This window comes from Mytilus galloprovincialis, chromosome 11, assembly GCF_965363235.1.
Source record: "Mytilus galloprovincialis chromosome 11, xbMytGall1.hap1.1, whole genome shotgun sequence".
Lineage (NCBI taxonomy): Eukaryota > Metazoa > Mollusca > Bivalvia > Mytilida > Mytilidae > Mytilus > Mytilus galloprovincialis.
The window spans coordinates 48,808,881-48,822,389 of NC_134848.1; the positions used below are offsets into that span (position 1 = coordinate 48,808,881).

Genomic DNA, 13,509 nt, shown 5'->3' on the forward strand with positions numbered 1-13,509 from the left:
GACGCATAGACTTAATTACATATACATGATTGTGTCTCTATATGTTGTTATAACATTTGCTTTTAATAACACGTGCCCATCTTATTATTTTTCTATATATCTAGATCCTGGACAATATTCATAAAATGCCATAAAGTGAACATTTGATTTTCATCTTAAATATTAATAGCATACGTCAGACGCGTAGAGAGCCGCTAGTTTGTACATACATTTTAAACCAATGATAAACAGTCAATACGAAATGTCAACATACTATAAAAATAATTGTTGATTTCTCACAAACTTAATAATAATATAGACACTGATGCTCATAAGTCACGAAATGTGTTAAAATAGTTAAATAGTCTTATATTTATAAATATGGAAAAGGAATTAATTGAAAAATGGCTTATTTGTAAACAAGAAGCAAATTGTACGTTTGCTGATAATTTTCAGTATGAAAACCACTCATTGCTGAAAGGGAACACATTATTCTTGTCAAAATTGGATATTTGGGAAGATTTCATTGTAGCAATATTTCTCCTAACAGTTGGTAAGTAACGACTTGTGTTGCTTTAAATAACGACTTAACAACGGAAGATGCATATGTTTTACATGTGCTTCGTAACAACAGGAAACAAAAATCAGACAAACTTATGTTGTTTCAATTAAACTACTACCTAACAGTTTAAGAAACAAATCCAGACAAAGGATTTTAAATACATGTAGTTGACAATGATATCACATAACTTCACTGATTTTTCAAAGTTTATTTGAACTGTTAGATGCATTTATCAAAATGCACTTCAGCTTAAGATCAAGGGACAGTAAACGGACATGTGAAACATTTGGAATATCACTTTGGCTCGTTGTACTATATCTGAAAGTCGAATTAAAAAAAATAACAGATCGATTGACTGATAAGCTGGTGTTTAAAACCACTTTGAGCAAGTTTTTGTATATTTCCTTAAATAGATATTCATAGTAATATTAGTGCAATATTAAGCGTATACACACATAACAGGTATGCTACTAGTGAATGCATAGGCAATACATAGTGTTACTTGCTTAGACATTTAAGATGATATACACAATCGTAAAGTTTATAGTTATGAGAAAAGAAGTTAATCAAACTATCAGCAAATAAACCTAAAGTAGTGCAAAAGTAGGACAGTGTAATAATATTAATACACCGTTTTTGACAAGGGACTTTCCGTGTTGAACAATCCTTTGCGCTCTGTGTTTTAGTTATTTTCTTTTTTTATTAACTAACGCTTTTGTTTTCAGGAGTTGCATCTATCGTGCTAAATGGTCTGGTTATGTATCTATGTATTCGAAAAGTCAAAAAGTTAGTTTCCTGTGATTTCTACATATTAAACCTAGCTATTATCGATATAGTCATGCCGGTGTTTGGTTTTCCTTTCACCATCTATTCATCTTTAAATCACAAATGGATGTTCGAGGAAATTTGTAAGTATGAATAAAATATTATATATGGTTCATTGTACGTGTTAGAATATATGGCAAAATTTAATCAATTAATTGTATGAGTGTCTGGGTTGTCTGTGTACATGTACTTTATTAACAGTAACCACAAGGCTGACAAATCGGAGGTTGTGGGCTCAAGTCCCGCTCGTTGTTAGGTGTGTTTGACATCACTCTACATTTAGAAGGTACAGTAAAAAAGATTTGTGGAACTCTCTGGCTACTCCGTTTAACCCGACCACAAACTGAAATCGACAGCGTCATGATATAGCCAATTGTGATTCAAGTGGCATTAAACATCAACAATCAATTATCAATAAGTTATTGTCATGTAACCAAATCTGTTTCTGATTTAATTGATATTTTAACAAAATAATTGCCTAGGAAACATGTTGTCCCTATCCTGGACTTTTTCTTTATAGTTTCCAATTTCAGGAAACTGGACGACCTTGCCCATCTCCTAATACAAGTACATATCAATTGATGTCACATTTTTGCTTTTTGTTTCAGTTTGTGCAGCGTATGGTTTTATTTGTTTCTTCTGTGGAGTTGTAAGCATAACAACCCTAGCTGTTATTAGCTATGTACGATACCTCAAAGTATGTGGAGTCAAACGTGGTAAGTTATTAGAATGTTTATTTATATTTTCTTTTTTCATTATAGCAAAGTAATTATTGTTCACCTAAATGGTGGTATTTTAGACCTAGACTAAGATATACAGGTTATTGTCATAGTAAATTAACTTATCGAATACATTCAAAAGAACGGACGGAAAGGTTATAACAAAAAAAAATATTTTCTTTTTATTATCTTGAATTTGAATGATTAATTTTGTTTCAAAAAGAGAAAGAGCCAATGTCCCATACAAGAACATACACACTGTATTAAGAAAATTTACACTTTCTATTATTTTTTTTCAATTTTTTTTTTTTTTTTTTTTTTGCTTCCTTATAAAAAAAAAGTGTTATTTTGTTTCATTCAATAATAAATAGTCTTGCCTTCTTCTGTAAATTGTATTGGTTTTTTTTTCATGAATTGTAGTGTGAACTTAATACGATATATTTTTCGAAATATCATTTTTTTCATACAGTACAATGTTTATTATTGATCAATTAAAAAAATAAATATTTTCACAAACCTTTGAAGTATTTAGTCTTAAGTTGATTTTATTTGACAATTTCTGTGAAAGTTATACTGATCTTCTTAAAACTTGGGACGATTTAAAATATTGATATATTGATACCCGTAAATGGTTAATATCTGTATGTTGCTATATATGTGTATATTTCTATCTATAGATGTCTTTTTAATTAAGAGAAAGAGAGACAAACAACAACACGGGCATATTTAAACTAATCAACCGACAATAAACTGACAATGTCATGGCACAAAATGTAAAAAACGGATAAAAAAAAATAGTACACAAAACACAACCTAAAAATATAAAGACTGCGCAAAACAAACCCTTCAAATAGTGGATGTGATATCAAGTGTTTCGGAAGAATAAGCCACTGCTCAGTGTTGACTCGTGCGTTTCTAGTACAAAAATGTTAACTTTGTACTTTTTTTTACTTTCGAACTTTTATATCTGGGCGTCACTGAAAAGTCTTGTGTGGACGAGGCGCGTTTTTGGCGTATTGAATTTTAAACCTGATGCCTTTTGTTATCTATTATTCATGTGTTTTTTTGTCTAAAACGTTCTCCTATTTATTTGTATTGTAGTCCTGTAATATTATGTTGTCATTTTAATGTTATATTTAACATTGCCATTAAAGTGCGAGGTTTAGCATGCCACAAAACCAGGTTCAACCCACCATTGTTTTCTTTAAAAATGTCCTGTACCAAGTCAGGAAAATGGCGATTGTTATATCATAGTTCGTTTCTGTGTGTGTAACATTTTAACGTTGTGTTTCCGTTGTGTCGTTTGTTTTCTCTTATATTTGAGTGTGAATTCACATTACTATAAGACGTGTCACGGTACTTTTCTATCCCAAATTCATGTATTTCGTTTTGATGTTATATTTGTTATTCTCATCAGATTTTCTCTAATGCGTCGTTTCTGTGTGTGTTACATTTTAATGTTGTGTAGTTGTTCTCCTCTTATATTTAATGCGTTTCCCTCAGTTTTAGTGTGTTACCCCGATTTTGTTTTTTTTGTCTATAGATTTACGAGTTTTGAACAGCGGTATACTACTGTTGCGTTTATTTAAAAGCAAACAAAACAATGGCTATTCGACATATAAAATGAAATTGTTAATGCACACAACTAAATCATTCATGAACATAAAAAACTTCATGTCTTCAAATAATTTACATTTCTATTTCAGGTGATACCATCCTTCTGCACCCCAAAACATCACTTATTGGAATATATTGTTATGCTAGTTTTTGGGCTCTTCTACCAATATTTCGTGTTGGTGCATATGGACCTGAACCTTATGGAACGTCTTGTACACTAGCATGGAAAGGTTATCCAGTCTTTGTGACATTTTTCTTATTCGGCTGTGTACTTTTACCTGTTGTTATTATGAATTTATCATACGCGAAAATAATATGGACATCAAAAATGGCGCAACGGAGAGTAAGTGTCGAAGCTAGAAAATCTGGACCAGCTTTGAAGAAGAGAGATGCATTTTTAATTAAGGTACAAACATTTTAATTTTGGGTGTAACACGTCTTCTGATTGGCTAAAAGCTTGTTGTATGTTACTTCATAGACAAAATGTTATCCTGTGAAAATTATCTCATCAACGTTTTTTGCATAATTTAATCCTTAGAAATGTCATTTAAAATTATTTAATGAGGAATGACTGTTATATTTTTCTGTCTATTCGAAAGAAACTTATATTATTTCTTCATTGACAGTAAAAGTAATAAAGTCATTCTTCAAATAATTATAAAGGAGGGGAATATAAAATTAAAAAAAAACTTTAGTAGGGACTTATGTATACTGTGTTTTAAGCATTGTATATATTATAGTGATCAAAGTAACCAGACTTATAATTGAATAAGTCAGACGCGCATTTTCTTTACATGAGAATCATTTGTGACGTTAAGATCAAAATAGTTAGAAAGCCAAACACGTATATAAAGTTGAACAGAATAAAACAGTGTTTGGTGTTACAATATATGATGAGGAATTTAAAATTAACACCACCCCATACTCCATATATCACTAGTTGTAGCGGAATGCGGTTTGCTAACCGACGGTAATATTGAAACCAATTGATTGATAGTTGCATGCAATTTTTGGTGTTATTATCAAGACGAGAACGAGTAGGTGATGTAGTTCACCGGGATATAGTATCAATAATTTGAAAGGACATTCGAAAATGATTGTACGTCCAGCGACGGATTCTTCATAGAGTTAATGCTTCTTAAAAATAACAAAAGCGTTGTATTCGCCTCACACAAGGAATTGTTACATGTGTTAACGTCCCCATTCCGATTGACTGACTTCGTATTTATACTTCAAAAAGAAGCAATATACATGTACCGACTGAGAATTAATAATGTTGTCATATTTGATATAGATTGTGGAAAGCGCTTCCATATATTTTTTTTACTTATATATATATATATATGTTTCAATCAATAACATTACCTTTGTTTTACAGATGACGTTTTGTATGTGTGTTGCATTTGTTGGATTATGGTGTCCATATGCAGTGGTCAGTCTGTGGACAGCGTACGGTGGTGAAGGAGAAGTGCCTGTAAGATTGACACTATTTGCAGTGCTGTTAGCAAAGTTGTCAACTGTTGTTAATCCTATTCTTTATTTTATGCTGAACAAAAAATTTCGTCCATTTCTCAAAAAAACGTTTTGCAATAAAAGCTGAAAGATTCTGACATCATTGTTGATTAATATCTTAATCTGAAGTATTCCTTACGCAAGTAAATACATATACTAGAGCAAAACAAACACAATACAGTAAAAGAAAAACACAAGAGTCAAAGTAAAACACTAGAGTTGAAGTAAAATAGAGAGGAAAGACATCAATGAACATGTACCTCATAAGTCGCACATAAACTGCAAACGCCATGAAAATACGAAAAAATACCAAGAGTCACCCACAACAGAGACAGTTTAAGACTGAGCAACACAATTATGGTTAGTGTTAATTAGATGAAATTTTTACAAATATCACGTATTCACAGGGACATGCAAGAGACACATTAAGGTACTGTAAAAGTTACTCATAGCAAAGAGGAAATCAACACATAGATAAAAAAAAAAGTTGGTTATTTTTTTGCTTTTGCTAACCACTAATTAGACAAACGTTCAGGAGTATTGTTTAAGAGGGTGTCCATGGAAAAACAAAGCAGTGGATGGCACATGACATTTAGTTTTCAAAATTTTTTCATCTATTTCATGTAAAAAATTGATTCTTTCTCAAAGTTAAATTGTGTTTTTGTATTAACTGCAACAAATAAAGATAAAAAAAAATACATAGAAAGCACTGAAAATTCATTGAAAAGGGGAGATAACTCTTCATTTTGTACAAAATTTTGTTGCATTGTTAGTGAACTTTAAAATCATTTTCTGAGCCATCCACTGTTACTTCAAAATTATCTTTGACATATATATCCTTTGTATGATATAAACATTGCATTGGAACTAAAAACTCAGTGGGAAAAAAAATATGTTGTGCCACCCATATCATAGGATTTGCCTGATATTTACTTTGACAGCCTCTTAAACATTACATAATTAAAGGCGCATCAGATAACGGAGAAAATGCTTGAGTTGTCATTTGAAAAGAGCGTATTTTGAAAAGTACAATTTTAGCACTGACCACGTCAAGGAACTTTTAGAAGAGCTTACAGCTTTAACAGAGTTATGTTACCTTTCGTCCCGAGCCTTTATCATCAACCTCACGAATTTGATCGAAGAATTCAAAATCGAAGTTGGTTAGACTAAAAAAAGAACACAATGGAAGTGAAATGTTACAAGAGAGAACATTTAACTCTCTTGATTCAAGATAAACTATAAACGCCATTGCAAAACTTAACCTCGATAAAAAAAAATACACTAAAAAGACTAACTGACAAATTATAAACAAATACTGCATATAATGCAACAATAGTGATACAGTTCTATGTTTGTATACACAAACTAAAAGGGAAACGAAAGATATATCATTATAGATCCTGTTAAACATAAGGTCTGACCTCAGGTACTACAAAAAGATAAACAAAATTAATATTAATGCTTCAGTAGTACTCACAACAAATTATGGTCATTAATATATGTGTACGTGCTCTAGACGGTTTATAGAGGTGTTCTGTATAAAATTTGCTGTCGACATATTGTCAATTTAAACAAACAATACGGGGCCATTCTCATTCAGGACTAAGTTTAGGCGGAAAAAAAGAAAGAGAGGTATCATTTAGAATGGCTTTGACTGAGCTTACCAATAAAAGCAATTGGTTAAGTAGCTGTTTCGTGTGTGGTAATCTTCGATCATTCTAGAGATTACATGTTTCTAATATGATGCGATATCATATGCATTGTGTGAAAAAATGTAAAATCACAAAAATACTGAACTTAGAGGAAAATCTAATCGGAAAGTCCATAATCGCATGGCAAAATCAAATAACAAAACACATAAAAAATGAATGAACAAGAACTGTCACATTCCTGACTTGGTACAGGCATAATCAAATATAGAAAATGGTGGATTACATTGTATAAAGGTGCCTCTAGATCATTGTCCCTTCGTTCTATTCGTATGAGGATCTTGGTGGCCTTTACATACTGAAGAATAAAAGGAGACAACTTCAGAATAAGGGGGAAACTATAAAAAGAATAGAGAAACATAGAGTCCATCCAAACCCTCTGGTATCTTTTGTCTCTTTTTCACGCGTAGACAAGATGCAAGATTTAGGTATACAATAATGAGAACAACCCGACTGATTTATTTTTAAGAAAGTGAGAAAAGACGCATCGAGTTCAATAAACGGTCGTTCATAAGAGGAATTTGTCAATACAATTTGAAAATAGGTTTATTAGTTTAATAAACCTTATTTGTTATTAAGAGTGTATAGCGCTATCGGCGATTAACCCACCATTTCTTGATTTATGATACATCTGAAACGTTTTAATATTTAGAATAACTCACGTATTTTTCTACACAGCGATACTTATAGAAAAATAGTTGATATGAGGTTCTTTTTAATATAAATTTTATTTTAACATCAATTCGGAAGTGCGTTTTCTACTTTGTAGGACTGTACACTATAAATATAAGGCCTAAAAAAATGTTGTATGATTGCCAATGAGATAGCTATCCACCAAGTTCAAAATGAAGCGAACGTTCAGTGTATGCCATTTAACATTTCTACTACAAAAAAGCAATAATATTACGATTTTGAATATATTAAAAAGTAATGTCGAATTATAATTCTTTAATCATATTTGTTAAACTCTAGGAAGATATCTTTCTTAACGGTCAAATTTGCAAATTATCTCTAATAGTTCCTAATATAATGGCTGCAAACAACCGGGAACTAAATATTCATTTTCTAACAGAGATTGTAGCATTTCAAAACTGAAGACCCTTATCTTCCACTTTTTTACGGTTATTTTTTTGTGCACTGCCTCTCTCAATGCTTCTCATATATATGAAACGTGTCCTTCCTGGCAAACTTGTCCGATTCCCCAACGGTGTCCATTTGACGTCACGTATTCTCAAACATGTTTAATTTATTTAAGAAGCAGCTGATAAGAGTCTGTTTCAAGAACAAACAATCATATCCATATTGATTTAGCATACGCGTCCACCCTCATGAAACAAGTTATCTTTTATCACAATTAATACTCCCATTGGCGGATCCAGAAATCTATGAAAAAGGAGCTCAAAGTGGGGCCCGCTCAACACATGATACCTTAATCAATCATTTTTTTTTCTCGCAAAAAACGATGGGCCCCCTGACTCCGTCTATGAATCGGAACAAATCAAATTGACACATGTTCGGCCTTGAACTAGCTATTAGTAACTCTGAGCACTCTGACACCGATACTCTAATTGTCTTTTCATTTGTTGCTGTTTGGCGTAAGATATGCCGAACTAAGGAGTAAAATCTTTACAAAAGAGAAAGGGGGGATAATCATTCCAAAACGGATATGCAAACTTATATGTTTAAAAGAACATTACAATGCTATAACATGGCATAAAAACGTAAAAAACAAAAACAAATCGCGGGTAGAATCGGCATACAAAATGTAATAAAATACTGAACTCCAACGTTAATTAAAAAACGAGATGGTTCATAAACATGATTAAAACAAATGCAACCAACAATAACAAAAAATCCATATTGAATAGTCGCAAATTTGAAACAATACAATTGGAAAATTTGACGGCCTATACATAACAAAGCAGTTTGCAAAATAAAAACAATTTGACAAATATGAACTAACGACAACTACTTTATGGACAGACACACACAAAGTGTTACGTGATTAAACCATAATTGTTTAAAGCTACCGGCGATTCAATCTATTTCCGATCTATGACATCATTGCTATCTAAATTACTGTACTAACTACAAGGTAAATAGAAAAACCAACAGGTTCATGATCTATTAAAAGTTAATGGTATCTTGATATCAATCGGTAAGTGCTTTTTCTTACTTTGTCTAAGGTAGTTGACTATACTCAATCATTTAATCTTATAATCGTGATTTTATTTGTACTGCATAATAACAATATGACGCTTTAGTATACTAAAACAAAATTGCAATGACTAATCATCAATTATAATACCACTGTTTTCCATTCTAAAAGCATATCCTCTGTTGCTTATCATTCTTAACGTCTACAATTTCGCTCTGTGAATTATCATTGATATGGTATCATGCATTAACTGCTTATGTTTTGATTTTATTTTATTTTCGAAATACTAGGAATTTTCTACCATTGAAATAAAATACCAATGCAACATTTGACAAAATCTTTCGAAAATCTGAGAACTTCGTATTTAATTTTAAAATCGCCAAACATGGGAAAAACTGGAACACAATTCAATATTCAATTGACAATTTCGGTTATGTTCACTTATTGTGTAAATCATAATTTACCGAATTTTTTACATTTCTCTGTGAACTGTTTTTTTTTCTCGATCTAAGACATACAATAGGTGTATGCTCTTTTAATGTACATTTGTACACGTTATTTTATTTTAAATTAATAATGAATATGAGTAATATGTCAAAGAGACAACAACCCGAACCAAGAACAGATAACAGCCAAAGGACACCAATTGCAATGGGTCTTCAATGAGGCCCCTCATGAGGGGGTCCTAGTAATCACATAATCACCATTTTTTTGCCAATATAATCACATAATCATTAAATATTTGCTTATCTTTAGTAATCAAATAATCATAAACTAAAAATACAGTCCTAGGTAATCAAATAATCATGAAATAATTGGCTTAATAATCAAATAATCATTAAAAAAACGGCCAAGTAATCACATAATCAAAAACCCCATGAGGGCCCTCTTCAATCAGCGACAAAATCCCGCCCCGTAGGTGGTCCTTAACTTTTCACAAATTAAAAATGTGTACTAGTTCAGTATGTATATTGGAGCGAGATTTTTTGTTATACCTATAGTCGAGATCACTTCTAAACTCTCATCAAAGCTGTCAAAATCTGTCAGGGGATTTTATCTAGGACAGAATGTAGAGTTGTCATCCGGACACCTTTTATACAGTTCTAGCTAGAACAGTTATAACCTAGAATTGATATGGTCATCTGTTCTACGTAGAACTGATTTACACAGTTCTACCTAGAACTGATTCTGACAGGTTTAGACAGTTCTACCAAATCTTTGGTCAGTACTACAACTAGAACAGTTCTATGGTTCTTTGACACAGTCATCATTTCCATTTCCAATTGCATATTAAACGTGATATTGTTTAAATAGTTGTTGTTGGCATTCAACTAGCTTTCCACTTTGTCTTTATCCGACCTGCAATAAAAACCCTAGCAAATTTGGGCGTACAGGATGATTCAAAACGCATTCACGTCAGGACGTTTAATCCGATGTTTACTGTAGAGATAATGCCACTCTCTCTGCACGATAAGAAAATTGCAACAACTCTGTGTGGTGTTCGTAGATGGTCTACTTTCAGACCAAATTCGTGTTCCTACCAAATAATCCCTCTTTTCCAATGCAATAAAAACCCTAGCAAAATTGGGCGAACAGGATGTATAAAAACGCATTCACGTCAGAACGTTTAATTCGATGCTTACTGTAGAGATAATGCCACTCTCTCTGCACGTTTAGAAACTTGCAACAACTCTGTGTGGTGTTCGTAGATGGTCTACTTTCAGACCAAGTTTGTGTTCCCACCAAATAATCCTCTTTTCCAATGCAATCAGTTAATCAAATGGCTTTTAGAAATTTCAGTACTCTCCGATCTACGGGTAATGGTCATTACTATTCATATTCCTAAGCAGGAAGTGATTTCACAGTACAAAATATAAAGCAATATGCATTTCTTGAATTTTGTTAGATAATGTGATCAGAACAGAACTTCTGCATGAGGCATTGACTGTGTCTGTGTATGTGTTTGAATGTCCGGGAGAGGGTGTTGTACGTTTAAGAATCAAAGAAGAATGGTCAATGCGTAGTCCAAAAAGTTTATTAGTTAATAGTTATATACTGTAATCTCATTGTTTACGCGCCAATTTCTTAATTTTGGATCGACGAATAATAGTCGATATGTACAATCAATTGGCGTATATATCAAATATCCACAAGTAGACAGTAATAGGTATAAAAATACTAAATAAAGTGTACAGCTGATCTACGATGAACAATGCAGATAGTATTTTTTTTATATTTTGTAAAATAAAAGTGCATTCTCTAATTCTCCGTTTTTACCTAATGCCGACTAACATTTTGTTTATCGTCATTTTAGAAGTGTTATTAACATGATTAATATAGATTAATAAGAGTTATGTAAAGTTTTAAGGTGTGCTGTACATATTAGAATATGGAAAAGTGTGTTAAACTCATAACATTTAAACAAGGACGTATAACTAACATTTAATATCTAATATACGTCCTTGATTTAAGTAAGTTTTAACACATTGTAAAAATGAAAATAAATTTCATAACCAGTTTAAAAAATTTATGTAACATGTCACAGAAATACCAGCATGAATGAATTAACACAATTTAACTTGTTAACTTAGTGTCAGCATTAAAATATTAACACTTTGTTTACAGTGTATGTACGATAAGACTGATAATTGAAAGATGATTAAAAAGTACTTATGTAAACATGGTATCCTCATAAACAAGAATATAAAAAAACAGCTAAAGCAAAGACAGAAATAGTCAGAAAAGTACTAGTTACGTGGTTAAAGACAAATTAGTAGGTTTCAGTTTGGAAAATATCATTTATCTATTAGTTTCAAATGCCTATGAACTAGCTTAGTAATTCCTTTTTTGTGAACCTTTCTGTCTATTGGTTTTATGTTAGTTATTGTTGTTGTAGGCGAATTGCAACTGGTTTTTTTTACAGTCTTTAATTTTGGGGCCCTTTATAGCTTGCTGTTCCGTGTAGGCCAGTGTTCCATGTTGAAGGCCGTAACTTGACCTATAATGATTTACTTTTATAAAATTGTAACTTGGATGTAGAATTGTCTCATTGGCACTCATACCACATCTTCCTATCTCTATTTAACACCACAATACAAGGTGAGTTTGATTGTGAGCGCTTACACACATGCTTAAATCCCACCACGTGCGTTATGGGCCTGTTTCAAGTCAGGATCCATTGGTCAGTAATGATCATTGGTTCATGTCTGTCGTTGTTTTATATTTGTAAATTGTTTTGTTATGAATTAGGTAAATGGTTTTTCGATTGAGTTATTATACATTTGTATGTGTCTGTTTTAAGCCAGGAGACTGGAGTTCAATTGTTGTCGTTAGTTTAGGTCTGTTATCTGTGTTTTTTGTTAATTGTTTTGTGATAATGTAGGCCGTCAGTTTTTTCAATTGAATTATCAAGTCACGGTCTCTTTAGTCAACCATACGGTATGTTTTTATCATTATTGAAGGCCGTACAGTTGCCTATAAATCCTTACATCCACTTCCTTTGCAGTCTTGATTGATAGTTGTATCATTGGCAATAATACCACATCTCCTTATTTTCATATAGATACCGTAGTAAAGTTTATGATTAAATGAACAAGTAGTTTAAGAGAAATTGATTTTAAGCAAATTGAACGATGGCGGACGACGAAGACAGAAAACGGACCCCAAGAGGTGGTAAAACCTTATTTACATAGTTTTATTTTAATTGTCCGAACAGCCGTAATTCAGGATCAATTTAAACAAGACTGAAAACAATGTTTTTCTATACAAGACAGTCATTGATACTAACATGGCATTCTGTGACATATAGTTTCATTATTTAAGAATTTGATTAGCCCTAATACGGAGCAATTCTAATTTAAACGGAGATTGAAACTTACTGGCTATGCGGTATGGTCGTTGCTCATTGTCGGAAGCCGTATGGAGACCTAAAATTGTTGTCTTCTGTGTCATCAATTGTTTGGTGGAGTGTTGTCTCATTGGCCAATATATCACATCTTTGTTTATTTTTATTCCACACCTAGGGGGATTATGTTTTACGGCCTGTGCGTTCGTTCAATCGTCCGTCTGTCTATCCTGCTTCAGGCTTCAGTTTTTCGTTTACGTTTTAGGTCAAGGTAGCTTTTGATGAAGTTCAATCAACTTGAAACTTAGTTCATATGTTATCTATGATATGTTATTTCTTATTGAAATGTTAGTTCAATTGACCCAAATTAAACGGTCATCTGAACATAAACATAAAAGTTCGAATGGAGCATCCGTGTACCATGGTCACATTCTTGTTACTAGCTTAATAAAAGTATGTATAATTAAATTGGTATTCAACAAACATGCGTACGATGACCCCTGCGATTTACATAAAAAAAAAGTTTTATCAGATGTGTATTTATACTGTAATTGTTATTATGTTGGCTAAAATAAAAATACCAA

General features: G+C 32.1%; 1 protein-coding gene across 1 annotated transcript; it reads left to right on the forward strand.

Annotated features, from left to right (window-relative positions):
• Positions 1 to 360: 360 nt before the first annotated feature.
• On the forward strand, positions 361 to 5,302 carry LOC143050782 (opsin-5-like). The gene is made up of 5 exons (XM_076223898.1): positions 361 to 532; positions 1,267 to 1,449; positions 1,975 to 2,082; positions 3,792 to 4,108; positions 5,081 to 5,302. The coding sequence occupies exons 1-5, from the start codon at positions 361 to 363 to the stop codon at positions 5,300 to 5,302; spliced, it is 1,002 nt and encodes a 333-aa protein (XP_076080013.1).
• Positions 5,303 to 13,509: the final 8,207 nt, after the last annotated feature.

Excerpts from the sequence above, each read along its gene's own strand:
- LOC143050782 (XM_076223898.1), top strand. The coding sequence starts at position 361 with ATGGAAAAGGAATTAATTGAAAAATGGCTTATTTGTAAACAAGAAGCA. Across the intron at positions 533-1,266 it reads AATATTTCTCCTAACAGTTG|GAGTTGCATCTATCGTGCTA; the intron begins GTAAGTAACGAC and ends TTTTGTTTTCAG. Across the intron at positions 1,450-1,974 it reads ATGGATGTTCGAGGAAATTT|TTTGTGCAGCGTATGGTTTT; the intron begins GTAAGTATGAAT and ends TTTTTGTTTCAG.